This window comes from Scyliorhinus canicula, chromosome 13 (assembly GCF_902713615.1).
Source record: "Scyliorhinus canicula chromosome 13, sScyCan1.1, whole genome shotgun sequence".
In the NCBI taxonomy this organism is placed as follows: Eukaryota; Metazoa; Chordata; class Chondrichthyes; order Carcharhiniformes; family Scyliorhinidae; genus Scyliorhinus; species Scyliorhinus canicula.
This window is the reverse complement of record NC_052158.1, coordinates 125,610,227-125,638,013: the sequence shown is the minus strand read 5'-3', so window position 1 is coordinate 125,638,013 and position 27,787 is coordinate 125,610,227. Positions and strand designations below refer to the sequence as shown.

At 46.0% G+C, this 27,787-nt stretch overlaps 1 protein-coding gene across 21 annotated transcripts in view; it reads left to right on the top strand.

Annotated features, from left to right (window-relative positions):
* The window catches only part of lrch3 (leucine-rich repeats and calponin homology (CH) domain containing 3), a 228,224-nt gene that overhangs the window by 101,254 nt on the left and 99,183 nt on the right, over positions 1-27,787 (top strand). For all 21 annotated transcript variants that reach the window (XR_005462855.1, XR_005462853.1, XR_005462854.1 and 18 more), the window contains exon 4: positions 24,968-25,073. Coding sequence is in view for 18 of the 21 variants with exons in the window: in XM_038816115.1 (XP_038672043.1) it covers positions 24,968-25,073 (106 nt within the window). In the remaining 3 variants the exon portion in view is untranslated. The remainder of the gene's footprint in view (positions 1-24,967; positions 25,074-27,787) is intronic.

Here is a 27,787-nt window from a genome sequence, read left to right as displayed (position 1 = left end):
CCCGGTGGTGGCGGCTACCCTCAAGATTTGGGGGCAGTGGAGGCGACACAGGGGCTTTTCACAGTAACTTCATTTAAGCCTACTCGTGACGATAAGCGATTTTCATTTTCATGTGGGGGGCTCGGTGGAGGCCCCGCTGCGGGGGAACCACCGGTTTGTCCCAGGGAACATTGATGGCGGGTTCCTGGGGTGGCACAGGGCGGGCATAAGGAAGTTGGGAAACCTGTTCATTGACAGGAGGTTTGCGAGCCTGGGTGAGCTGGAGGAGAAGTTTTGAGCTCCCCCAGGGAATATGTTCAGGTACCTTCGGGTCAAGGCGTTTGCTAGGCGACAGGTGGAAGGGTTCCCTTCGCTGCCCCCGCGGGGGGTAAGGGATAGGGTGCTTTCGGGGGTGTGGGTCGGGGATGGGAAGGTGTCTGACATCTACCAGGTGAGGTGGAGGAGGCGTCGGTAGAGGAGCTGACGGCTAAGTGGGAAGTGGAGCTGGGGGAGCAGATTGAGGAGGGGACATGGGCGAACGCCCTGGAGAGGGTGAACTCCTCTTTATGTGCGAGGCTTAGCCTCATCCAGTTCAAGGTACTGCACAGGGCTCATATGTCCGGGACGAGGTTGAGCAGGTTTTTTGTGGGTGAGGACAGGTGCATTAGGTGTTCGGGGAGCCCAGCGAACCATGCCCATATGTTTTGGGCATGCCTGGCACTGTGGGAATTCTGGCAGGGCGTGGCGAGGACGGTGTCGAGGGTGGTAGGGTCCAGGGTCAAGCCAGGCTGGGGACTCTCGATATTTGGGGTTGGGGATCAATGACATGGCGGGATTCATTAAGCTGGAGAGGGTCAAATTCGCCCTGAGGGGGTCGGTACAAGGGTTCTTTAGGCAGTGGCAGCCTTTCCTCGACTTTCTAGCTCAACGATAGGGAACTAGGTCAGCAGCAGCAGCAACCCGGGGGGAAAGGGGGGGTGTTCAGGGGGGTATTGTTTATAGAACATAGAACAGTACAGCACAGAACAGGCCCTTCGGCCCTCAATGTTGTGCCGAGCAACGATCACCCTACTCAAATCCACGTATCCACCCTATATCCTTAACCTTACTATTAGGACACTACGGGGAATTTAGCATGGCCAATCCACCTAACCCGCACATCTTTGGACTGTGGGAGGAAACCGGAGCACCCGGAGGAAACCCACGCACACACGGGGAGGACGTGCAGACTCCACACAGACAGTGACCCAGCCGGGAATCGAACCTGGGACCCTGGAGCTGTGAAGCATTGATGCTAGCTACCATGCTGCCCATTTAATTTATCTTTAATTTATTTTGTTGTTCATCGGGGGTGGGGGGGTTCGTTATATGCGTTGTTACGGGTCCGGGGGGTATTTATTATTGTTTTGTTATACTTTTTTCAAAAATTTCAATAAAAATTATTTACAAAAAAAAAACCGAGTTAATGGGATAATAAAAGTGAGTGGGATAATAAAGCTCAGTGAAAGCAAAATTTAAGAGCAAGTGACAGATGGCCTGATGGGGGAGAGAAGGATTTCTTTTTGCATTAAATGTTTGAGATATTAAAATAAAGTCGAGATGCGAGTGCATGAAATGGCAAAATCTAACTAAACCATATTGTAAACGTCACGGCAGGGTGGAGGATTGGAAAACTTTGAAAGTCCAACAAAGGGCTACTACAAAAGTAATAAGAAGAGAAACAGTAAATTATGACAGAAATTTAGCCTAAAATATAAAAATGGATACTAGAAGATTGTATAAGTATATAAAAATACTGGACAGCACAGTAACACAGTAGTTACACTATACTTCACAGCACCAGGGTCCCAGGTTCAATTCCCACTTGGGTCACTGTCTGTGCGGGTCTGCACGTTTTCCCCTTGTCCGCGTGGGTTTCCTCCCACAAGTCCCAAAAGATGTGCTGATAGATGAATTGGGCATTCTGAATTCTCCCTCTGGGTACCCGAACAGGTGCCTAGAAAACGTTTGTGCGGGTGTTGAGGGTCAGGCGCACAGCCAATCGGGGGTTTATTTTTCGGTCCAACTCTGCGATCTGATTCCGCCATGGAGCACGGCGCAGCCACTGGAGGCCACCGCCATCCGCAGGCTTCCGACCCGGAAGTGTGGGGGCCCGTATCTGCAGCAAAAGCTGCTAGATCTGTGCCGGGTCCCTGCGAGCCCCCTGCAGAGCTGGTAATATGTGGCCCTTTCTTGCTAGTATTCCTAGCGTGAAACTCCACAGTTTTGACACTGGTGTGGGGACATAGTAACAATAACGGAGAATCCAGCCATGTGTATCTAGACTTCCCAAAGGCATTCGCTAAGGTGCAGCATGAAAGGAAAGATCCCGTGGGGTTGGGGGTGATATATGAACTTGGAAAGAGGATTGGCTAACCAACAGAAAGCAGAGAGTGGGTATAAATGGGTCTTTTTCTGGTTGGCAAGCTGTAACTAGTGGTGTGCCACAGGGTTCGGTCCTCGGGTGGCCCCAACTATTTACAATCTCTATTAATGACTTAGATGCAGGGATAGAAAGTATTATAGCCAAATTTGCAGATGACAGTAAAATAGGTGGGAAAGCAAGTTGCAATGAGGAAGTAAGAGATGTACAAATGGATACAGATAGATCAGGTGAGTGGGCCAAAATTTGGCGGATGGAATTTAATGCAGATAAGTGTGATGTTATCCATTTTGGTCAGAGGAATAAAAAGGCAACTTATTATCTAAATGGAGAGAAATCTAAGAGTGCCTTGTTGCAGAGGGATCTGGGTGTCTTCGTGCATGAATCACAGAAAGTTAATATGCAGTTGCAGCAAGTAAAAAGGAAGGCAAATGAGATTTTGGCATCCGTTGCAAATGGAATATAAAAGGAGGGAAGTGCTATTGCAACTGTATAGGGAATTGGTGTGTTCACATCTGGAGTACTGCACACAGCTTTGGTCCCCTTATGTGGGGGGACATAACTGCATTAGAAGCGATTCAGTGAAGGCTCACTGGATTGATTCCAGGGATGAAGGACTTGTCTTATGAAGAGAGATTGAGCAGTTATACTCACTGGAGTTGAGAAGAATGAGAGGAGAGCTAATTGAGGCATATAAAATGCTAAAGGGGATTGATAGAATAGATATAGAGAGGGTGTTTCTCCTTGTTGGACATTCTGGAATGAGAAGTCACAGTTATAGGGTAAGGGGTGACAGATTTAAAACAGAAATGAGGAAGATTTACTTCAATCAAAGGATCATGAATCCGTGGAATACTCTTAACGCAGAGTGTAGTGGAATCCGGAACACTAAACAAATTTAAGAAGTAATTAGTAATGGGATGAAGGGTTATGGGGAGCAGCAGGAAGGCGGAGATGAGGCTAAGATGAGATCAACCATGACTGTATTGAATGGTGGAGCAGGCTCAAGGGGTTCAATTACCTACCCCTGCTCCTAGTTCTGTTTTGAGGTTTGGTCACTGTTGTAGGAAGCTAGGATCAATATTCAGAACTGTTTCTCTTGATCTACATTAATTACCTTAATTTTGTGTGCATGGCACTTGTTCAAAATCTTGCGGTTGACAAAAAATTTGGAAGTATTATGAGCTGTGAGGATTGTGACAAAGGACTTAGACATGTTGATGGAATGGATGGACATGCGGCAGATAAAATTTAATGAGAGGAAATATAAAGAAATAGTGGAAAGAACGAGGAGAGACAATATAAAATAAAAGGATGCTTTTCTAAAGGGGCTGCAGGAATAGGGGTATACGTGCGCAAATCATTGAGGATGGCAGGGCAGCTTGTGAAAGTAGTTAATAAGGCATATGGGATACTCGGCTTTATAAATAGAGGCAGGGAATATAAAAGCAAGATACGATGAATGTTTATAAAACATTGTTTCAGCTTCAGCCGGAGTATTGTGTCCAGTTCTGGGCACAACACTTCAGAAAGGATTTGAAGGCATTAACAAGGATATAGAAAAGATTCATGATGGTTCCAGGGATGGACAACTTCTGTTAAATGTGTTGATTGGAGAAGCTATGGCTGTTTTCTTTGGGGAAGAGAATGTTGACAGGAGATTTGACAGAGGTGTTCAAAATTATTGATTTGGAGATATTTTTCCTATTGGTGCCTGAAGGTTGAACAAGAGGACACTGATTTTTAGACAGCATGTGGCTAGGATCTGGTATGCACTGTCTGGGAGATGTGGAGGAGGCAGCATTAACCCTGGTTGTCAGATCAGTGGATAGTTACCTGGAAAAGCTTTTGTAGGGCTGTGGGGAGAAAGAGGAGTGGGATTAACTGAGTTGTTCGCGCAGCGAGCTGACAAGGGCGTAATGCTCTCCTATGCAGTAACCACTCTGTGTTTCTAAATTCTTCATCTTACTCTGAAGCATATGCAATAATAATTAACCGCATTATATTGAACATCACCCTGGCAAGTACCACAGATTTTAGAGGTTGGATGTCGTCCAAAATCCACTTGTCTGTTAACCAGAATGATCCTAATACTGGACTTCTTTGGAAATATTCCATTTGTCCAAATACCAGGATAATTCAGCTAGATGCTAGTTCATGGTGGTATGCCAGACGAGTTAACAACTTCGCCATTTTGTTCACAGTGGTGCCCCAGTCTAGTTCCCAGCTCCGGGATTACCCTTGGCCCCACCAAAACTGCCCAATCTTTACCCACGCGCTGTTAGTACTGTTGTACCCATACTCTTTGGATGATCTAGTTTTATTGTGCTTTCCTATGCTTTTTGTCATCATAATCATGTCAAAAAGGCTAGTGTTTCAAGGAGTTTTACAGTTGCCAGGTGGGCAAATTGACTAGGCGGCCTTCATTATTAGGCTGCAACTTTGGTCCAGAGTGGGATGAAAGGTCAGGGCTCAAATAAAATTTACTGTCTGAGAGTGTGGTAGAGGGTTAGAGTTAAGGTTCTTCTAGGGACTGAGGTCTGTGTATGATTGTGCCGCCAGGACATCCGAACTTAGTTTTTCCATTGGTATTTTTTTTCATTGGTCGGCAGCTTCCTGAGACAGCTCTGCAGTGGCCGACCCTCTGAGCACATTGTAAGTGCCAGCCCACACCCTCTGTTTTCTTGGCGCCACCCCTCATCCCATCTTCCCCAGCACTCAGCCTTTCACAGGGTGCATTTCCTGCTGGCTGACCATTGATTGACCAACCAGCATTTTTTATTTATAAATGTTTTTTATTCAGTTTTCATGTTTTATATTGAACAAATTACAAATTGTTAGAGAGAGAAAAAAAAAGAACACGCAAAAATTAACATATATATTTACAGGTAAGCATCTTCGTAATAATAACTGTGGCCTCCCCCCTTTAGCCGGCATACATATTTTACATTCCCCAATATGGCCGAGGCACATGTTTATTGGCATTTATTTACAGTTTGGTTTTGGGCCTTAGCTAGCCATCAAACCCCCATAACGAACCCGTAGCCCCCCCCCCCCCCCAACCTCCCGGCTACCTTCCCCCAATTCCCGTCCATTTTCCCCTGATTCTTGGCCACCCGACAACCAGCATGATATCGCACTATGGGGCCGACTACAGATGGAACCGTGTTCCACGCTCGCTTCCTTGCCCACCAAGTGCATGCGCCTGACGGGCCAAAAATTCAATCCTAGGAAAAGTTGTTCAGTAAACTCTCAATATGTAGCATTAGAATGCATTAAAAAACATATTTTAAGGAGATTCTTTACAAGATTTGGCTTTTATTCCTTTCTAACTCGCGTAAAAAAAGGGTTGAGTGGATGACCTTGAAGGTTATTTTGAACTGTAAGGTGCATAATTTTAGCAAACTATGTGTATAGCATTATGGAAAGCTGGTTAATATAGGAACAAGAAACTTGGCAACTACAAACCTGCTCCCATTGAAATTGACAACAAAGCTGTGATGGAAGATAGATGTAGAAGCTAAATTGGAGGACTGCATGTGTTCCAAGAAAATATCTTCCAAGTTTCTTATCCCAGTTTAGACTGCCTGACCACCAGCTTGAACTTTGATCAGGACAGTTCCTGGTTTCTGGCTGTGTGATGGAAATAACCCATGAGTATTAACAGTAATCTGCTTGTAAGGAATCTGTGGAATGAAGTTTTGGCTTTACTAGGTTGTATATATTGTACAAACTTTGCTGAATTTTATGTAAGCGCTCAGCTCAATTTACACTTTTCTTTTCTCAACTTATTAAAAATAATTGCATAATTTGCATTTGAAAGTCCAACAGATAGATGAAATATAAAAAGAACAGAAATTAATAGCAGGATGAGAAAAGAAAAACATAATGAATAAATGTCACTGGTTCTTCTGTATTGAACTAAAGGATGCAGTAGTTCAATTGGCCACCAAAGATTGTTTATTTTTGGACTTTACATTACAGTTGGTACCAGTCTTTACTTTGACAAAATCAAGCAGTTTTATGACGGAGGATTTCCTTCTGTGATTCCATCCAAGTTCTGAGGTCTCCCGTGCCCTACCAACCAGGGGTTTCTTCTCCGTTTTCACCCCTCTAATTATAAGTGAATGTTTGGTTGGGAAACCTGGGTCCAAGGTATATTTTTAATAATAATCTTTATTAGTGTCACAAGTAGGCTTACATTAACACTGCAACAAAGTTACTGTGAAAATCCCCTCGTTGCCACAATTCGGCGCCTGTTCGGGTACAATGGGGGAGAATTCAGAATGTCCAATTCACCTCACAAGCAAATCTTTCGGGACTTGTGGGAGGAAGCCGGAGGGCCCATAGGAAACCCACACAAACATGGGGAGAACTTGCAGACTCCGCAGAGACAGTGACCCAAGCCGGGAATCGAACCCGAGTTCCTAGCACTGTGAAGCAACATTTCTACTGTTGGCCCATTTTTATTTAATTGGTCACTGTTGTATCCACTTCATGGGGCCAGCATGTGGCTGTAAGGTCAAGGATGCAGTGCAACAACTTTGAGGTGTCTCTGTAGAAGGACTGGGCTTGATCGTAGGCCTCTTTTTTTTAATCCAGTTGATCGTAGATACTTGCCCACTGAAGGCCCTGATTTTGGTTGAGATGTTCAGTGGATCATGTCCTGCATAGAACATACAGTGCAGAAGGAGGCCATTCGGCCCATCGAGTCTGCACCGGCTCACTTAAGCCTTCACTTCCACCCTATCCCCGTAACCCAATAACTCTTCCTAACCTTTTTGGTCACTAAGGGCAATTTATCATGGCCAATCCACCTAACCTGCACGACTTTGGACTGTGGGAGGAAACCGGAGCACCCGGAGGAAATCCACGCAGACACGGGGAGAACGTGCAGACTCCACACAGACAGTGACCCAGAGGGGAATCAAACCTGGGATCCTGGCACTGTGAACCCACAGTGCTATCCACTTGTGCTACCGTGCTTCATGTACATTAAAGGGTCAACAATGAATACCTTCATGCTTCTCTGCATTAAATGTCATCTGCCATATGTCCACCTTTTCATAGAAACATAGAAAAAAGGAGCAGGAGGAGGCCCTTCAAGCCAGCTCCGCCATTCATTATGATTATGGCTGATCATCCAACTCAGTAACCCACTTTCCCCCCCCATATCCTTTGATTCCCCATTCTCCCCAAATGCTGTATCTAACCCTTTTTTGAAAACATACAATGTTTTGGCCTCAACTACTTCCTTTGGTAACGAATTTCACAGACTCTGGGTGAAGAAATTGTCTACCCCGTATCCTCAGACTGTGACCCCCTGGTTCTGGACACCCTCACCATCGGGAACATTCTTCTTGCATCTACCCTGTCTCGTCCCGTTAGAATTGTATGGGTTTCTATGAGATTCCCCCTTATTCTTCTGATCCCCAGCGAATACAATCCTAACCGACTCATTCGCTTCTCATACGACAGTCCTGTCGTCCCAGGAATCAGTCTAGTAATCCTTTGTTGCACTCCCTGTAGACCAAGCACATCCTTTCTCAGAGAAGGAGACCAAAACTGCGCACAATTTTCCAGGTGTGGCCTTGCCAAGGCCCTGTATAATTGCAGCAAGACATTCCTGCTCCTTACTAAAAACCTCTCACTATAAAGACGAACATACCATTTGTCTTCTTTACTACCTGCTGGACCTGCATGCTTACCTTCAGTGACTGATGTTCGAGGACACCCAGTTCTTGTTGCAGCATTCCCTCTCCTAATTTATGGCCATTCAGATAATAGTCTGCCTTCCCGTTTTTGCTACCTAAGCGGATAACATTGCATTTTCCCAAATTATACTATATCTGCCATTGATTTGCCCACTCACTCAACTTGCCCAAATCACACTGAAGGATCTCTGCATTCTCCTCAGTTTAGGCTCCCTCACAACTTGGTGTCATCTGTAAATTTAGAGGTATTACATTTTGTTCCCTCATCTAAATCATTAATATAAATTGCGAATAGCGGGATCCCAGCACTGATCAATGAGGTACCCCACTGAAAATGAAAATGGCTTATTGTCACAAGTAAGCTTCAAATGAAGTTACTGTGAAAAGCCCCTAGTCGTCACATTCCGGCGCCTGTCCGGGGAGGCTGGTACGGGAATTGAACCGTGCTGCTGGCCTGCCTTCGTCTGCTTTCAAAGCCAGCTATTTAGTCCTGTACTAAACCAGCCCCTAGTTTATTATCCTACTCACCCGCTTACAAATCTGGGGATGACAGTCATTTTTCTCTTCACGTACTTATAGAAACCTTTACAGTCAGTTTTTCAGTACCTTGCAAGCTTACCCTTGTACTCAATTTTCCCCTTCTTAGATAGTCCTTCTTTGCTGAATTATAAACCAATCATCAGACCTGTTGTTTTTCTTGGCCAATTTATATGCTTCTTCCTTGGATCGAATACTTTCTTCAGTTTCCCTTGTAAGCCATGAATTGGTCATCTTTCATGTTTCACTTTTGCGCCAGACAGGAATAAACAATTGTTGCAATTCCCACGTTCACTTCTTGAATCTTTACCATTGCCTATCCACTGTCATCCATTTAAGTAACGTTCCCCAATTGACCATAGCCAACTCACATCTCATATCATCGTAGTCACCTTTATTAAGATTCAGGACCCTAGTCTCAGAATTAACTACTTCACTCTCCATTTTGATGAAAAATTCTATCATATTATGGTCGTTTATCCACTAACCATTCTGTGTCCTTCTGAAGTTCTACACGTATTCTCCTGACATTTCACAGTATTAAAAGTTTTGTGTTGTATGGAAATTTTGATGTGTTCTTCATGGTCTAGGTCATAATATTTATCAAGAAGTACATGCATCCTAGCTATGTCCTCTGGGGAACTCTGTTTTAAACATTACTCAAGTCTGAAAAACTACCATTCACCATTAGTTTATCTAGTTACAGACAATTTTCTATCCATGTTGCAGTTCTGAGATAGTCTTTCTATCTGTGGACTATGGACTTGATTAGTAGGTAGGCAGTAGTCATATTTGGTGTCTGCTTAACTCTTGTTTATTAGCACTACATGTAAACATGTTACAGGATAGACATGTTGCCTCCTAGGCATGGTGTTCTAACCTCTTTCTCTCTGATGAGAGTCTTAACACATAATCAACTGATGTCACTGTTATCTATGTCATACATTTGCATATCCCATCTTTTTTATTCATTCACGGGATTTGGATGTTGCTGCCTCGGCCAGAATTTACTGATAATTACCCTTGAGAAGGTAGTCATGGGCTGCCTTCTTGAATCACTGCAGTCCATGTAGTGTAAGTACACCCACAGTACTGTTAGGGAGGGAGTTCCAGGATTTTGACCCAGTGTCAATGAAGGCACGGTGAGTAACTTGGAGGGGATGGTGTCAAAGTCAGGATGGTGAGTAACTTGGAGGGGAACCTCAAAGTGGTGTTCCCATGTGTCTGCTGCCCTTGCCCTTCTAGATGGAAGTGGTCAGTGGTTTGGGAGGTGCTGCCTCAGGAACCTTGATGAATTCCTGCACTGCATATTGTAGATGGTACACACAGCTGCCATTGTTCATTGATGGAGGGAGTGAATGTTTGAATGGGGTGCCAATCAAATGGGCCGTGTTGTCCTGAATCGTGTCAAAGCTTTTTGAATGTTGTTGGAACTGCACTCTTCCAGAAAAATAGAGAGTATTTCATTACACTCTAACCTGTGCCATGTCGATGGTGGACAGGCTTTGGGGATTCATGAGGTGCGTTACCCACTGCAGGATTCCGAACCTTGCACCTGCTATTGTAACCACGGTATTTATGTGGCTGTCCAGTTCAATTTCTGATCAATTGTAACCCCCAGGATATTGATAGTTAGGGATTCAGCAATGGTAATGCCATTGAATGTCATGTCCCAATGGTTAGATTAACTCTTGTTGGAGCTGTTCTTTGCCTGGCACTTATGTGGCGCAAATGTTACTCGTCAGTTATTGTCCAGGTCTTGCTGTATTGGACATGGACTCCTTAAGTATCTGAGATGCTGTGATTGATTCTGCACATTGTGCAGTCTTCAACGTACATCCCCACTTCGGAACTTATGTTGGAAGGAAGGTCATTGATGAAGCAGCTGAAGGTGGTTGGGCCTAGGGCACTATCCTGTGGATCTCCCTCGGTGATGTCTTGGAACGGAAATGATTGCCCTCCAACAACTACAGTCATCTTCCTTTGTGCTCGTTATGACCCCGCCGCCGCCAGATGTCCATTTTGCTCAGCCTCTTTGGTCACATGATGCCTCTGGAACTCAGCTCTTTTGTCCATGTTTCAACCATATGTAATGAGGTCAGTAGTTGTGTGACCCTGGTGGTGAGCAGATTCTTGCTATACAAATGCCGCTTGATAGCACTGTTAATGTTAGTGGTGTCTGAGACATTATCTGTAGGCATGATTCCATGAGTATGACTGTCAAGCTGTTGCTTGACTAGACTGTGGAGCAGTCCAATTTTGGTACAAGCTCCCCAGATGTTAGAAGGAACGTCAACAGGACTGAGTTCGCTGCTGTCATTTCCAGTGCCTAGGTTAATTCCAGGTGGTCCATCCAGTGTCATGAAGCAGATGGGTTTTTACGACGTTTCATAATGATTTCATGGTTATCAGACTTGTAATTCCAGAATTTTATTGATTAAATTCAAATTCCACAATCTACTGTGGGAGACTTTGAATCCGGGTCCCCCGAGCACTACCCTGGATCTCTGAGTTACTAGTCCAGCGAACATACCACAACACCACCACCTCCTCCTAGTTAATCCTTTATATTGCCGCCGCCCCCCCCCCCCCCCCCCCCCCCCCCCCCCAAAACAGCAATTTGAAGTTATGTCTTTAACTATTTGCATTTCATTTCTGTAATTCCTTTTTTTCAAAGTATATTTATTCGGACACAACCAAGTTACAAAATAATAGCATCCACAAAAAAAACGAGGTGGGGGGAATGGAACAGGGATTCAGCATCGAACCCACACCCCCAACTTCTCGGGCAGCTTACCAAGACACACCAACGAGGGGGCGATCCGGCCACCAGTCAATCAAGGGAGAATCACACCAACCCCAGGGGAAAATAAAACCAAATATCTACTAAGTGGGGCATTCAGCCCATTCCCAAATCTCCATGCAACTGGGGACCAAACCCAGTCTCTTCCGATCACAGCTCACAGGCACCCTCAAAGGGGGGGGCGCCTCAGATCCTCGGGGACAACAGGATACCAGCCACCCTGGCCTGGCCAACAGCATCCAAAAATAAAACTTGGAAATCTTGTCCCTCGGACCTTCCACACAACCGCAAAACCAACCCTGCAGACTCTGCATCCACCCAGCCCCACCAAGGAGAGAAAGGATAATCACCCTAACCCTAGCCAGAAGGGAATCCCTGTCTGGAAGAAGAAGAACTAGCCAAACCCCCATCAATCGGCCGCCCTGGCAGGTAGAGCTGACCTTTCTTTCCCTTCAACCGGGCCAGACCAGAACCAGGATCAGTCCAATGCTCACCCAAATGGAAAAAAGGACAAAACAAAAGAAAGCCCCAGGGACAGGACACCCAACCGACCTAGGGTGACCACCGTCATATAAAAGATATCCAGCACCACTCTCATTCACAATCCTCCGCCGCAAAGATCTAAAGAACAAAAAGAAAAACCCGAAACCCTATTAGCTTTCATTGGGGGGGAATGTAGTCTCTAACTCAGCGAAGTCGAACTAACCCTACCAAATCCAACCTTATCACCATTCTTCCTGCTCCGAGCTCCACACGTCTTCCTTTTAAACGAGAGTGGATGATAACAAAATGGTACAAACCATCACGCCCATTTTTCACATCCCCTGTAGGAAAAAAGGCAGCATCAAGAAAACAACAATATGATCAACAGAGAGTAATGTTCAGGATAACAGAGGAGCATCCCGGTCGCAAAAAAGTAAAAGCGAAGGATAAAAGAGGACCAACGAGCACTCTTAAGGTTCTCTCAAGGATTCCGATATTCAAAGCGTGAGACATCGTTTTTCTGCCATGCTGCCTCACCAACATCCAGGCAGTCTAGAGCCCAGGCCCCGGCCAGGGGGGATGGATCGACCAGATCGGCCACCTCCAAACCCTCGAGATAAGCTTCAGGAACAGGACAATAAAAGAACATTGATCTGTAGGCCTGACCGACCCCTGGCCCTTCAGGATGAACGACAAACCATGCAGCAGGAACGCAACATGAAACGGGCACCCACCAGGGAAAGTGCTCTCTCAGGTGCAAGTACCTCCTCGTGCACCTCCATAAAAATACCTCGCAATTCTTGGAAGTAAACCCTGGCGACCTTCATCGCAGAGCTGAGATTTTCACCATCTCTGTTAGCAGCCATTATCTGATGTACACAGCACTGCCAAGGCGAAAGCCCACTCAACAGCAAATGCACCACTGCAAGGAGGGCCCCACTCCAGCCGCCACGAACAAACGAGGATTTCAACATTTGTTCTCACCTCTTTCTCACAAAGACACCTACCAAACACTTCCCGGAACATAGCACAAGCCATGTAACTCAAGAAAAGACAAATGTCGTATGTGCACTAGGATGAAAAGACGGATTAAAGGATGAGCAGAGCCAGAGCTCGCAAAAATGCAGCCACTCCTAGAAGACTCTGTATAGACAACTAGAGATTAACTCGGCAATACATTGGTAGGTTCAGTGGAACAAAGACCTGAAAGCTACTCAACTACAAGAAACACAACGGACTCATTGAAACAGACAAGAGGGGTGGCACGGTGATGCAGTGGTTAGTACTGCTCGCTCATACCACTGAGGACCTGGGTTCGATTCCAGCCCTAGGTCACTGTCCGTGTGGAGTTTACACTCTCCTCATGTCTGCACGGGTCTCACCCCCACAACCCAAAGATGGCAGGGTGGTAGATTGGTCTCTCTAAATTGTCCTTAATTGGAAAAGAAATTTACAAGAAAAAGACAACACAAACTTCATACGGAACATCTGTCAACTGGAAAGACAAATCATATTCTAGCACTGATGGGGAGATCTCGACGTTGGACTGGGGTGGGCACAGTAAGAAGTCTGACAACACCAGGTTAAAGTCCAACATGTTTGTTTCAAACACTAGCTTTCGGAGCACTGCTCCTTCCTCAGGTGAAGCAAGTTTTGTCTCATCCACAAACTTTAAAACAGTTCCCTGCACATCTAGATCATTATATATTAAGAAAGACTAGGGTCCCAATACCAACCCCTGGGGAACACCTCTACAAACCTTCCGCCATTACTCTCTGCTTCCTATTATTCAGCCAATTTTGTATCCTCGTTTCTACTGTCCCTTTTATTCCGTGAACTATAACTATTCTCACAAGTCTGCAGTGTGTCACTGCATTGAATGCCTTCTGAAAGTCAAAGTACAGTATGTTAACAGCATTGCTCTCATTGACCCATTCTGTTAACTCCTCAAAAAACTCCAGCTAGTTAAACATCATTTGCCCTTTGAAAATCCATGCTGCCTCTTCCTTATCAACCCACGTTTTTCCACATGACTAATTCGCTCCCAAATCATTATTTCTAGAAGCTTGCCTGCTACTGATGTTAAGCTGACTGGCCTATAATTCCTAAGGCTATCCCTCCAATCTTTTTTGAACAAGGACGTAACATTTGCAATTCTCTAATCCTCTGGCACTTCCCTTGAGTCTAGAGAAGGTTGGAAAATTATCGCCAGCACCCCCGCAATTTCCATTCTCGCATCTTTCCATAACCTTGGATATTGATGCATATATATATAGATATGCTAAATGGCAAAAATAGCATATTTTAGACAAAATTAAGCAATCCAATTGATTGGATTAAAGTTCTATTGACTGTTACATTCAGTGAATGGTGGTGGACAGTTAATCGACTAACAAGAGGAGGATACTCCACAAATACTTCATCCTCAAACGTTGAAAGAGCCCAGCAGATCAGTGAAACGACAAGGCTGAAGCATTTGCAATCACCTTCGGCCAGAAATGCCAAGGTGACAAACCATCTCAGCCTCCTACTGCGGTCTCCAATATCACAGATGCTAGACTTCAGCCAGGTCCATTCACACCATGTTGTACCACAAAATGACTAAATGCACTGGATACGGTAAAGGATAAGGACCCTGATAACACAGATGAAGGGTCATCTTCGACCCAAAATGTTGTCACTTTCTCTCAACAGAACTGCTGAGTATTTGGAGCACTTTCTATTTCCAACTTAAATTATATCACTGCTGCTGGGTCAAAATTGTGGAATGTGCTCCTTAACAACACCGTGGGTGCAGTTGCACCACATGGACTGAAGTGGTTCAAGAAGACCGCATGCCACCATCTTTTGAAGAGTAGTTAGGGGTGGGCAATAAGCAAAAACATCAGAGTGGTCATAACATTACCTTGGGATTAATATTAATTGAAATTTTGAAACCTTTGTTCACAGGTCTTTTCATGACTAGAAAAACTAGTAGTTCTTGAATTTATATAACAGTCATATAACAGGATGGCATAGTAGCACAGTGGTTAGCACTGTTGCTTTGCAGCACCAGGGTTCGAGGTTCAATTCCCATTTGAGTTCACTGCTTGTGCGGAGTCTGCACGTTCTCCCCGTGTCAGCGTGGGTTTCCTCCCACAAGTCCCGAAAGACGTGCTTGTTAGGTGAACTGGACATTCTGATTTCTCCCTCAGTCTACCCGAACAGACGCTGGAGTGTGGTGACTAGGGGCGTTTCACATTAACCTCATTGCAGTGTAACAATAATAAAGATTATTATATTAATATTTCAGTCAGAGAAGTGGTTGTGCAAAATGGCTGTGAAAGCAGGCATACTTTCAAAATTCTGTATGAGACTTCCAAAACCAAAATCTATTACTTCAATTTTAATATGAATTCTTTTCTAAAATATTTAGTAATGAATCCCATTACATATATATTTTGAATTCCCATTGATATTAAGACATAAAGGACCATTTCTTTAATATAATAATCATTGTAAGATATGTCCTGTTGCGCAAGATCCATCATGAGGCAGGGTTTGATCTGATTTTATATAATACTTCATTGTGAATGCCCACCTCAAAGTTCTTTAAACACCTGCCGTTTGGTCTTTTTAGTCAAGAAGGCAGAGTGAATACAATTCAGCATTTCAATTTTGTTATTTATTGGAAGGCTGTTTTACCATATTTCTGCCAATTTATTTAAATGCTAAGTCATAAAATAAAGTGCATTCAACCCAAAGCATGTTTTAGATAATTGCTTAGTGGCCAAACTTTTGTCTCTGGGGATCATGTAGCTATGTACCATGGTCTGTCCCTGATCAAATAACAGCGCTTTGCAATAACCCCCGCGTGCGGTGTTGGTGAGGTTCCACCGGTTCAGTGATCGGGAGTGTGTGCTGCGCTGGGCCAAGAAGGTGAAGAGCAGCAAGTGGGAGAATGGGGTAGTACGGATCTACCAGGATTAGAGTGCGGAGGTGGCTAAGCGGCGGTCCGGATTTAATCGGACGAAAGAGGTGCTTTACAGGCAAAAGATAAAGTTTGTAATGTTGCAGCCCGCGCGCCTGTGGGTAACTTATTCGGACAGGCATTATTATTTCGATTTCCCGGAGGAGGCGTGGGCCTTCGTGCGGACGGAGAAATTGGACTTGAACTTGGGGTTGCGGGGTCGGTTGTAATATTTTAGCGCTGGATTCTGCTGTTGCTATGTTCTCTTTTTTTGTTTTTGTTCTGTGTATTTTTGCAATTTTGATATGGTTATTTATGGGGGTGTTGTTCTGCTATGTTTTCTTTCTGCCGTGGGGCATTGGTTGAGTTGTGTATCTTGCGGGGAGGGTCGGGGGGGGTTTGTTGTATTCTGTGTCGGGTTGGGGGTATGGAATGGGGCTGTTATTTGGGAGCTGCGTCAGAAGGGTGTGGTGGGGCAGTGCGAAAGCGCGGGCTTTCCTCTGGTTTCCCGCGCTGGGGGGCGGAGACGGTGACGGGGGAGGCGGGGCCTTAACTGGTTCTTCCCCGCGCTAGAGCGGTGCCCGGAGGAGGGATAGATTGGGGGATGATCCCATTTTGGGAAGGGTTGGGTTATTGGCGGGAGTTTCCGGGGTCAGCAGAAGTTAGCTGACCCACGGAAGTACAATGGAGGACGGTTCGCGGCTGGGAGGGTTCCTAGCCTGGGGGGGAAGGGAGGGGGGGGGGGGAAAGGGGAATACCGGGTTGCTGCTGGTAGGGTCAGGAAGGGGCTGGGGGGAAAGAGGTGAGGTGTTGTCGCTGTGGAGACTGGGTCAGGCAGGGGGTGCTGGCCTGGGGCGGGCAGTCGACGGGCTATGGCTAGTCGACGGGGGAGGGGGGCGGGACGCACTCTGATCCGGTTGGTCACCTGGAATGCGAGAGGGTTGAATGGGCCGGTGAAGCAGTCGAGGGTACTGGCTCATCTGAAGGTGCTAAAGGCAGATGTGGCAATGCTTCAGGAGACCCACCTGAAGGTGGCGGACCAGGTCCGCCTGAGGAAGGGATGGGTGGGGCAGGTTTTCCACTCTGGGTTGGATGTAAAGAAAAGGGGAGTGGCGATTCTGGTGGGGAAAAATGTGTTGTTTGAGGCATCGGAGGTGGTGGCGGATAAGGGGAGTAGGTAGGTTATGGTTAGGGGCAGGCTACAAGGAGAGAAGGTGGTACTGGCTAGTGTGTATGCCCCAAATTGGGACGATGAGGGCTTTATGAGGCGTATGTTGGGACGGGTCCTGGATCTGGAGGCGGGAGGTCTGATCATGAGGGGGGGACTTTAATTCGGTGTTGGATCCTTCACTGGATCGGTCCAGCTCTAGGACGGGTAGGAGGCCGGCGGCGGCCAAGGTACTGAGAGGGTTTATGGATTAGATGGGTGGGGTGGATCCATGGAGGTTTGTGAGGCCGAGGGCACGCGAGTACTCTTTCTTCTCCCACGTACATAGGGTCTACTCTCGGATAGATTTCTTCGTGGTGAGTAGGGGACTGATTCCGAGAGTGGAGGAGGCCGAGTATTCGGCCATTGCAATCTCCGACCACGCTCCGCATTGGATAGAGTTGGAGATGGGGGAGGTGCGGGACCAGCGTCCGTTGTGGCGGTTGGATGTGGGGTTGTTGGCGGAGGAGGAGGTGTGTAGGAGGGTCCGGCCAAGTATCGAGGGGTACCTCGAGGTGAATGATACGGGGGAGGTTCAGGTGGGGATGGTCTGGGAAGCCCTGAAGGCAGTGATTCGTGGGGAGCTGATATCCATCCGGGCACACAGGGAGAGGAGCGAGAGGAGTGAGAGGGATAGACTGGTGGGAAAGATGCTGGAGGTAGACAGGAGGTATGCAGAGGCACCAGAGGAGGGACTGTTGGGGAGAGGCGCAGCCTGCAGGCTAAATTTGATTTTCTGACCACTAGAAAGGCGGAGGCACAGTGGAGGAAGGCACAAGGGGCAGTGTACGAACATGGTGAAAAGGCGAGTAGGATGCTGGCTCATCAGCTCCGCAAGCGGGATGCGGCTAAGGAAATTGCTGGAGTGAGAGACAAGAGTGGGAATGTGGTGCGGAAGTGGGTAGAGGTGAATGAGGTCTTCAAGGACTTTTACGGGGAACTGTACCGGTCGGAGCCAACGGGGGAGAGGAGGGGAATGGAGAGGTTCCTTGACGGGCTTTCTTTCCCACAGGTGCAGGAGGAGAAGGTGGAGGGGTTGGGTGCGCCGATTGAGCTGGAGGAGCTAGTTAAGGGGATTGGGCAGATGCAGTCAGGGAAGGCACCGGGGCCGGATGGGTTCCCGGTGGAATTTTATAAAAAGTTTGTGGACCTAGTGGGCCCCTTGCTGGTGCGGACACTCAATGAAGCGTGGGAAGGGGGGACTTTGCCCCCCCGACGATGTCGCGGGCGCTGATCGCGTTAATTTTAAAGAGGGACAAGGACCCCCAGCAGTGTGGTTCATACAGGCCAATATCTCTCCTCAACGTGGATGCTAAGGTCCTGGCAAAAATCCTGGCCACCAGGATAGGGGACTGTGTGCCAGGGGTTGTGCACGAGGACCAGACAGGTTTCGTGAAGGGAAGGCAGCTGAACACGAATGTGCGGAGATTGTTGAATGTCATCATGATGCCGGCGATTGAGGGGGAGGCAGAGATAGTGGTGGCGCTGGATGCGGAGAAGGCCTTTGATAGAGTGGAGTGGGGGTACCTATGGGAGGTGTTGGGGAGGTTTGGATTTGGTGAAGGGTTCATTAGATGGGTAAGGCTGCTATATGAGGCCCCAATGGCGTGCGTGGCCACGAATAGGAGGAGGTCGGAGTACTTCCGGCTTTACCGAGGGATCAGGCAGGGTTGCCCCCTGTCCCCCTTGTTGTTTGCACTGGCAATCGAGCCGCTGGCGATGGCGTTGAGGGATTCAGAGAGGTGGAGAGGCTTGGTGCGAGGTGGAGAGGAACATAGGGTGTCGTTGTATGCCGATGACCTGTTACTGTATGTGGCGGACCCGGTGGGAGGGATGCCGGGAGTGATGGAGTTGCGAGCTGAGTTCGGGACCTTTTCAGGTTATAAATTAAATTTAGGCAAGAGTGAGGTGTTTGTGGTGCACCCTGGAGACCAGGAGGAAGGAATTGGTAGGCTCCCGCTTAGGCGGGCAGGGGAGAGCTTTAGGTACCTGGGGGTGCAGGTGGCCAGGCACTGGGGACTCTTCACAAGCATAACTTCACCAGACTTGTAGATCAGATGGAGGAGTAGTTCAAGAGGTGGGACATGCTGCTATTATCGTTGGCGGGGAGGGTACAGTCCGTCAAAATGACGGTGCTTCCGAGGTTCTTGTTCCTCTTTCAGTGCCTGCCCATCTTTATCCCCAGGGCCTTCTTTAGGAGAGTGACTAGCAGTATTTTGAGCTTTGTGTGGGCACATGGGACTCCGAGAGTGAAGGGTGTTCCTGGAGCGAGGGAGGGATAGAGGCGGGCTGGCGCTGCCCAACCTTCTGGGGTACTATTGGGCGGCCAATGTGTCAATGGTGCGTAAATGGGTGATGGAGGGGGGAGGGGCGGCGTGGAAAAGAATGGAGATGGCGTCATGTAGAGGTACGAGCCTGGTTACCATGGCAACGGCGCCGTTGCCGCTCTCCCCTAAGAGGTTTGCCACGAGCCCGGTGGTGGTGGCGACCTTAAGAATCTGGGGACAGTGGAGACGGCATCAGGGGGAAACAGGGGGCTCGATGGAGGCTCCACTAGGTGGCAACCATCGGTTCATCCCGGGGAACAGGGATGGGGGATTTAGGGGGTGGCAAAGGGCGGGCATCAGCAAATTGAGGTACCTGTTTATTGGCGGGAGTTTTGCGGGCCTGGGGGAACTGGAAGATAAATTTGGCCTTCCCCAAGGGAACATGTTCAGATACTTGCAGGTAAAGGCGTTTGCTAGGCGACAGGTAGAGGGATTCCCTATGCTGTCCTCGCGGGGGACGATGGACAGAGTGCTTTCGGGGGTGTGGGTCGGAGAGGGGAAGGTGTTTGACATCTATAAAGTAATGCAGGAGGTGGAGGATGCGTTAGTGGAGGAGCTGACGGCTAAATGGGAGGAGGAACTCGGGGAGCAGATAGAGGACGGGACTTGGGCGGATGCCTTGGAGAGAGTCAACTCTTCCTCCTCATGTGCGAGGCTTAGCCTCATCCAATTTAAGGTGCTGCACCGGGCCCACATGTCCGGGACTAGAATGAGTAGGTTCTTTGGGGGTGAGGACAGGTGCACCAGATGTTCGGGGAGTCCAGCGAACCACGCCCATATGTTCTGGGCATGCCCAGCACTGGAAGAATTCTGGAAGGGGGTGGCGGGGACGGTGTCGAGGGTGGTTGATCCAGGGTCAAACCAGGGTGGGGACTCGCGATTTTTGGAGTTGCGGTAGAGCCGGGAGTGCAGGAGGCGAAAGAGGCCGGTGTCCTGGCCTTTGCGTCCCTAGTAGCCCGACGAAGGATTCTGCTACAGTGGAAGGATGCAAGGCCCCCAAGTGTGGAGACCTGGATCAGTGACATGGCGGGATTTATAAAATTGGAGAGGGTCAAATTTGCCCTGAGAGGATCAATACAAGGGTTCTATAAACGATGACAGCCTTTTCTGGACTTCCTGGCTCAAAGATGGGTATCTTTGTCAATAGCAGCAGCAACCCCAAAGGGGGGGGGGGGGGGTGTTCCATGTTGTAGGGTCTATTCTGTAACTTTATATTGTGTTAATTAGCGTTGTTGTTAAAATGCTGTGTTGTTCATGGAGGTGGGGCGAATGTTTATGATTGTTAATATTATTGTTATTTTTGGTATTTTACTATGGTGCGTTATTGTTGTATAAATTCAAAATTTTTCAATAAAAATTATTTTTTAAAAAAACAGTGCTTTACAATCTCCAGGCCCACAAAAATTTAAAGATAAATAAGTCCTTAGGAAATGTAAGTGCAAAGAAATGTGAGTTGCCTGGGCTTTTCAAAGCTACCTTGTCAGGGCTCAGTGAATGATGAGGAGATCAACAGACTTCAAGAGGACATAGACTGATAAAATGGACAGATACAGAGCAGATGGAATTTAACATAGTCTTAAATCTGAACAAAGCAAATTAGGTAGCTATCAGGGGGTCAAGTTGGCTAAATTGGATTGGGGAACTAGATTAATAAGTAACATGGCAGATAAAGAATTGCAAACAGTTGGAGAATTAATTCAAAATGAATATTGTTATGGTCCTTGTCCAGACCTCCAAGATTGTTGGTAAGATCCCGTTCAGGATTAATTATGTTTTTAAAATAGACAATGGTCGAGATTTAAGACACTTGCTTAGTGAAGAAAGCCACAAGATCCCATGGGTTTTGAAAAAGCAAAAGTAAACTTTACCTTGTAAAATCAGAAAGATAAAATTTTTTTACAATTCCCTATCTTGTACTCTAACATTCAGGGTTGATGTAAGGTTATATATGAATTAATAGACAAACTGATTGAACACACCCCATTGGATTGGCATTTGCCATTTATACTGCAGAGTCCACAAATTAGTCATCACCCACTCATTCGTCAGGAAAAACTTGAGTCAACAAATCTCACTGAAATCTCTCTTTTCGAAGCGTTTTCCAATCTTCATCTTTTAATATCTCGCCTTGGAATTCTTTCCAAAGGTCTCTTCAATGACATTCCAACTCGCAGGACTTTGATCTTGTGTCCCTTGGATTCTCGAGTCTACACTCATTCAAAAAATTACAGGGACTATTACTTCAGCCACATTGACTGGTAGTTAAAGATGATATATAAAAACAAGTTGTTGTTGTTTACACCTTATACTGCACTGTGGAAAATATTGTTAAAATAAGTTTTATAAATTTTTTATTCAGTGATGGCAATAGAGTACATGTTCTGACCCTAAAGTTACACAGTGGTTACCACTTGCTTCACAGCGCCAGGGACCAGGGTTTGATTCCTGACTTGGGTCACTGTCTATGCGGAGTCTGCATGATCTTCCCGTGCCTTTGTGGTTTCCTTCAAGTGCTCTGGTTTCCTCCCACAAGTCCCAAAAGAGGTGCTTGTTAGGTGAATTGGACATTCTGAACTCTCCCTCAATGTACCTGAACAGGCGCTGTTGGACTAGGGGATTTTCACAGTACTTCATTGCAGTGTTAATGTAAGCCTACTTGTGACACTAATTAAGATTATTATTGTTATTATTATTACACTACTGATCCACAATAACTCGCAGCATGGAGTCACCAACCTTTGACTGCCGTTGGATCTTCAGGGCTTCTCCTGATCCTACTTCGATTGTCAGAACTTCTTCCAAGCTCACTTCACTTAAAGTCTGCTATCCGCAACCCATTCTCTAATTGGAGCCTCTTTCTCTGCACCTCTCTTTTTCCCTTAACTTAACTAGGGTCTGTCTCTGTCCCCTGTTTGTCCCTTACATGGACTTTCTTTTAGGACCTCTCATTATACCCTCTCCCCTTTTTGGGACCACTCTCTGTTCCTTGCCTGGGACACTTGCTGGCTATGGTGTGCCGCACCTGGTCACCTGGCCCAGGTTTTCGCTCTGTTCCCTTTTGTGCACAAGCATGCTGGGCCCACAGAACGTGGAAATATTGAACTGTGCATGTGCAGCTTGCTCCGAGATCTGGACAGAGCTGAAGTTCCTGATATTTGCGCTCCATAGGAAGCTTGGTTAGATTTCATAACGGTATGCATTCTGTTACAAAATAAAAACCCCACAAGGAAAAGTGGTCCAACATGGCTTGATTAAAAGTTAAAGATGTTATTGAAGTAAGGGAACGGTTTGTAATGTTGCCGAAAAAAACCAATGAGCCCAGAGAATTGAAAGATTTTGGAATTCAGCAAAGAATAACCAAGTAATTGATGAAGAATAATTAGAATTTTTTTAAAATTCACTCATGGAATGGTGATATATTTTGAAGTCAGGGTGGTGAGTGGCTTGGAGGGGAACTTTCCAGGTTTTGGTGTTTCTATATGTCCATTGCCCTTCTTCTAGATGGCAGGGTCCTGCATTTTGAAGGTGTTGTCTCAGAAGCCTCTGTGAGTTCTTGCAGTGCATCTTGTAAATGGTACAAACTGCTCTCATGTCAGTGTTGGAGGGAGTGAATGTTTGTGGATGAGGGACCAGTCCAGCAGGCTGCTTTGTCCTGGATGGTGTTAAGCTTCTGTAGTGTTGTTCGCGTTGCACTCGTCTAGGCAAGTGGAGAATATTCCATTACACTCTTGACTTGTGCGTTGTCGATGGTGGACAGGCTTTGGGGAAATCAGGGAATTAGTTACTCACCACAGCATTCCTAGCCTCTGACCTACTCTTGTAGCCACAGTTTACATGTTGCTTGTCCAGCTCAATTTCTGGTCAATGGTAACCCCTAGGACGTTGATAGTGGAAGATTCAGCGATGGTAATGTCAATGAATATGAAGGGATGATGTTTGATTCTTGCTGGAAATGGTCATTGCCTGGGACTTGTGTGGTTCGAATGTTACTTGCCACTTGTCAGTCCAAGCTTGGATATTGTCTTGTTGCATTTGGACATGGAAAAGAGAGTGAACTAGCAAGAGTCATAAAAACATTATAAAAGCTCTCACTGGAAAGTAAAAGGAAGGAATTTGCAAAAATAAACATGGGTCACTTAGAGGGAGAGACAGGAAATATTATCATTGCGAATAAGGAAGTGATAGTGCAATTAAGCGCATATTTATATATCTCTTCATGTTACAAGACACAAAAACCTTCCACAAATAGTGGGGAACCCAGGGCCGAGTGAGAAAGAGGAGCTTAAAGAAATGATCAGCAAAGAAACAGTACTGGATAAATTAATGAGATTGAAAGCTGCAAAATCCCCTGGGTCTTGTAGCCTACATCCTACGATTTTAAAAGCGGTGGTTACAAAGGCAGTGGATTAATTGGCTTTGATCTTCCAGAATTTTCTGGATTCTTGAAAGGACCCTGTGGGTTGAAAGATAGGAAATGAAACCCTAGTACTCACAAAAGGAGAGAAAGTGAGGAAACAGGAAATCTTAGGCCCAGTTAGTAGAGAAACGTAGTAGAGAAAATGCTAGAATTTCTTATGAGGGACACACTGACAGATCACTTTGCCCAATTGTATTATGATTTTCTGAGTCAACATGCATTAATGAAAAGAGAAATCATGCTTGATCCCTCTCCAGCATCTCATCACAGATGCTGTCAGACCTGCTGGGATTGTCCAGAATTTTCTGTTTATTTCAGATTGCAGCATCTGCAGTAGTTTGCTTTTACCTCAGTGATGATGACCCTGAAGCTATCATTGCTTGTCATTTTTTAAAAAACTGGTTCACTGATGTCCTTTAGGGAAGAAAATTTGCCAACCTTATCTTGACCGTTTTAAGAATAAGCTTTTAAAACCTGACATTCGTAACACCTCCCCACGACTTGTAGACTACACTCTGGTTAATCTTTATGGGTTGAATATCTTGTACCACCTTCCCAGTAAAGCCCTCTCTCTTCCCCTCCCCACCCCTCCATTAAAGACACCGTCTCAAACATAGAACCATAGAATCTCTTCAGTGCAGAAGGGGCCCATTCGGCCCATTGAGTATGCACCAACCCTCTGAAAGAGCACCCTACCCCCGCCCATTCCCCCGCCCTATCCATGTAACCCCATAACCCCACCTAACCTCCAGATCTTGGGACACTAAGGGGAAATCCACATAGCCTGCACATCTTTGAATTGTGGGAGGAAACTGGAGCACCTACCTGGAGGTAACCCACACAGACACGGGGAGAAAGTGTAAACTCCACAGATAGTTCCCCAAAGCTTGTATTGAACCTGGGTCCCTGGTGCTGTGAGGTAGCAGTGACAACCACTGTGCCACCATGTCGCACTAGTCTTATAAAACTTTGCATTGTAACAACCGTGCGATAGAATGGAGGGATGGATAGGTGCATTGTAGACCTTTGATCTATCATGATGGTGCCCATGGTGAGAATATACGAGTTGAGCTTATGACGACTCTGATAATCAGTAAAGCTCAATCAACTTGACTCTTCTTTCCTGCAGGATGTCAGCTGTAATGAAATACAGGCATTGCCACCACAGATTGGAAACCTGGAGATTTTAAGGGACCTGAACTTAAGGAGAAATCACTTAGTAACGCTACCAGAAGGTTAGTCTTTTTAGCATTTTAAAATCTGGGTTATACTGCCTGGAACAAATACGAAGATGCATTGAAGCACTACAAAGTTTTCTTCCAAGACATCCACCATCCTGACTTGGAAAAATAGTATAATTCCTTCATTGTCGCTGGGGTAAAATGTTGGAACTCCCTACGTAACAGCACAGTGGGAGTACCTAGACCAAATGGATCTGAGTGCTTCAAGAAGATGACTCACCAACACCTCTTGAGGGGAATTAAAAAATATATATTTAGAGTACCCAATTATTATTTTTTCCAAATAAGGGGCAATTTAGCGTGGCCAATCCACCTAACCTACACATCTTTAGGTTGTGGGGATGAAACCCACTCAGATATGGGAAGAATGTGCAAGCTCCATACAGATAGTGACCCAGGGCCGGGATTGAACCTGGGTCCCCACTAACCACCGTGCCACCCCCTCTCAAGGGGAATTGAGGATGGACATGACTGCTGGCCTTGGCAGTGGTACCCACGTAGAATCATAGAATCCCTGCAGTGCAGAATGAGGCCATTTGGCCCATCGGGTGTGCACCAAGTCTGAAAGAGCACCCTACCTAGGCCCAAACATCACACTATCCCCTAAACCCCCACCTCGGGCCAGTTTAAGAACATAAGAACTAGCTGGAGTAGACCATCTGGCCCCTCGAGCCTGCTCCACCATTCAATGAGATCATGGCTGATCTTTTGTGGACTCAGCTCCACTTTCCGGCCCAAACACCATAACCCTTAATCCCTTTATTCTTCAAAAAACTATCTATCTTTACCTTAAAAACATTTAATGAAGGAGCCTCAACTGCTTCACTGGGCAAGGAATTCCATAGATTTACAACCCTTTGGGTGAAGAAGTTCCTCCTAAACTCAGTCCTAAATCTACTTCCCCTTATTTTGAGGCTATGCCCCCTAGTTCTGCTTTCACCCGCCAGTGGAAACAACCTGCCCGCATCTATCCTATCTATTCCCTTCATAATTTTATATGTTTCTATAAGATCCCCCCTCATCCTTCTAAATTCCAACGAGTACAGTCCCAGTCTACTCAACCTCTCCTCGTAATCCAACCCCTTCAGCTCTGGGATTAACTTAGTGAATCTCCTCTGTATACCCTCCAGTGCCAGTACGTCCTTTCTCAAGTAAGGAGACCAAAACTGAACACAATACTCCAGGTGTGGACTCACTAACACCGTATACAATTGCAGCATAACCTCCCTAGTCTTAAACTCCATCCCTCTAGCAATGAAGGACAAAATTCCATTTGTCTTCTTAATCATCTGTTGCCCCTGTAAATCAACTTTTTGCGGCTCATGCACTAGCACACCCAGGTCTCTCTGCACAGCGGCATGCTTTAATATTTTATCGTTTAAATAATAATCCCGTTTGCTGTTATTCCTACCAAAATGGATAACCTCACATTTGTCAACATTGTATTCCATCTGCCAGACCCTAGCCCATTCACTTAACCTATCCAAATCCCTCTGCAGACTTCCAGTATCCTCTGCATTTTTGGCTTTACCACTCACCTTCGTGTCATCTGCAAACTTGGACACATTGCCATTGGTCCCCAACTCCAAATCATCTATGTAAATTGTGAACAATTGTGGGCCCAACATGGATCCCTGAGGGACACCACTAGCTACTGATTGGCAACCAGAGAAACACCCATTAATCCCCACTCTTTGCTTTTTATTAATTAACCAATCCTCTATCCATGCTACTACTTTACCCTTAATGCCATGCATCTTTATCTTATGCAGCAACCTTTTGTGTGGCACCTTGTCAAAGGCTTTCTGGAAATCCAGACATACCACATCCATTGGCTCCCTGTTATCTACTGCACTGGTAATGTCCTCAAAAAATTCCACTAAATTAGTTAGGCACGACCTGCCCTTTATGAACCTATGCTGCGTCTGCCCAATGGGACAATTTCTATCCAGATGCCTCGCTATTTCTTCCTTGATGATAGATTCCAGCATCTTCCCTACTACCGAAGTTAAGCTCACTGGCCTATAATTACCCGCTCTCTGCCTACCTCCTTTTTTAAACAGTGGTGTCACGTTTGCTAATTTCCAATCCACCGGGACCACCCCAGAGTCTAGTGAATTTTGGTAAATCATCACTAGTGCATCTGCAATTTCCCTAGCCATCTCTTTTAGCACTCTGGGATGCATTCCATCAGGGCCAGGAGACCTGTCTACCTTTAGCCCATTAGCTTGCCCATCACTACCTCCTTAGTGATAACAATCCTCTCAAGGTCCTCACCTGTCATAGCCTCATTTCTATCAGTCACTGGCATGTTATTTGTGTCTTCCACTGTGAAGACCGACCCAAAAAACCTGTTCAGTTCCTCAGCCATTTCCTCATCTCCCATTATTAAAACTCCCTTCTCATCCTCTAAAGGACTAATATTTACCTTAGCCACTCTTTTTTGTTTTATATATTTGTAAAAATTACTGTCTGTTTTTATATTCTGAGCAAGTTAACTCTCATACTCTATCTTGCTCTTCTTTATAGCTTTTTTAGTAGCTTCTGTTGCCCCCTAAAGATTTCCCAGTCCTCTAGTCTCCCACCAATCTTTGCCACTTTGTATGCTTTTTCCTTCAATTTGATACTCTCCCTTATTTCCTTAGATATCCATGGTCGATTTTCCCTCTTTCTACCGTCCTTCCTTTTTGTTGGTATAAACCTTTGCT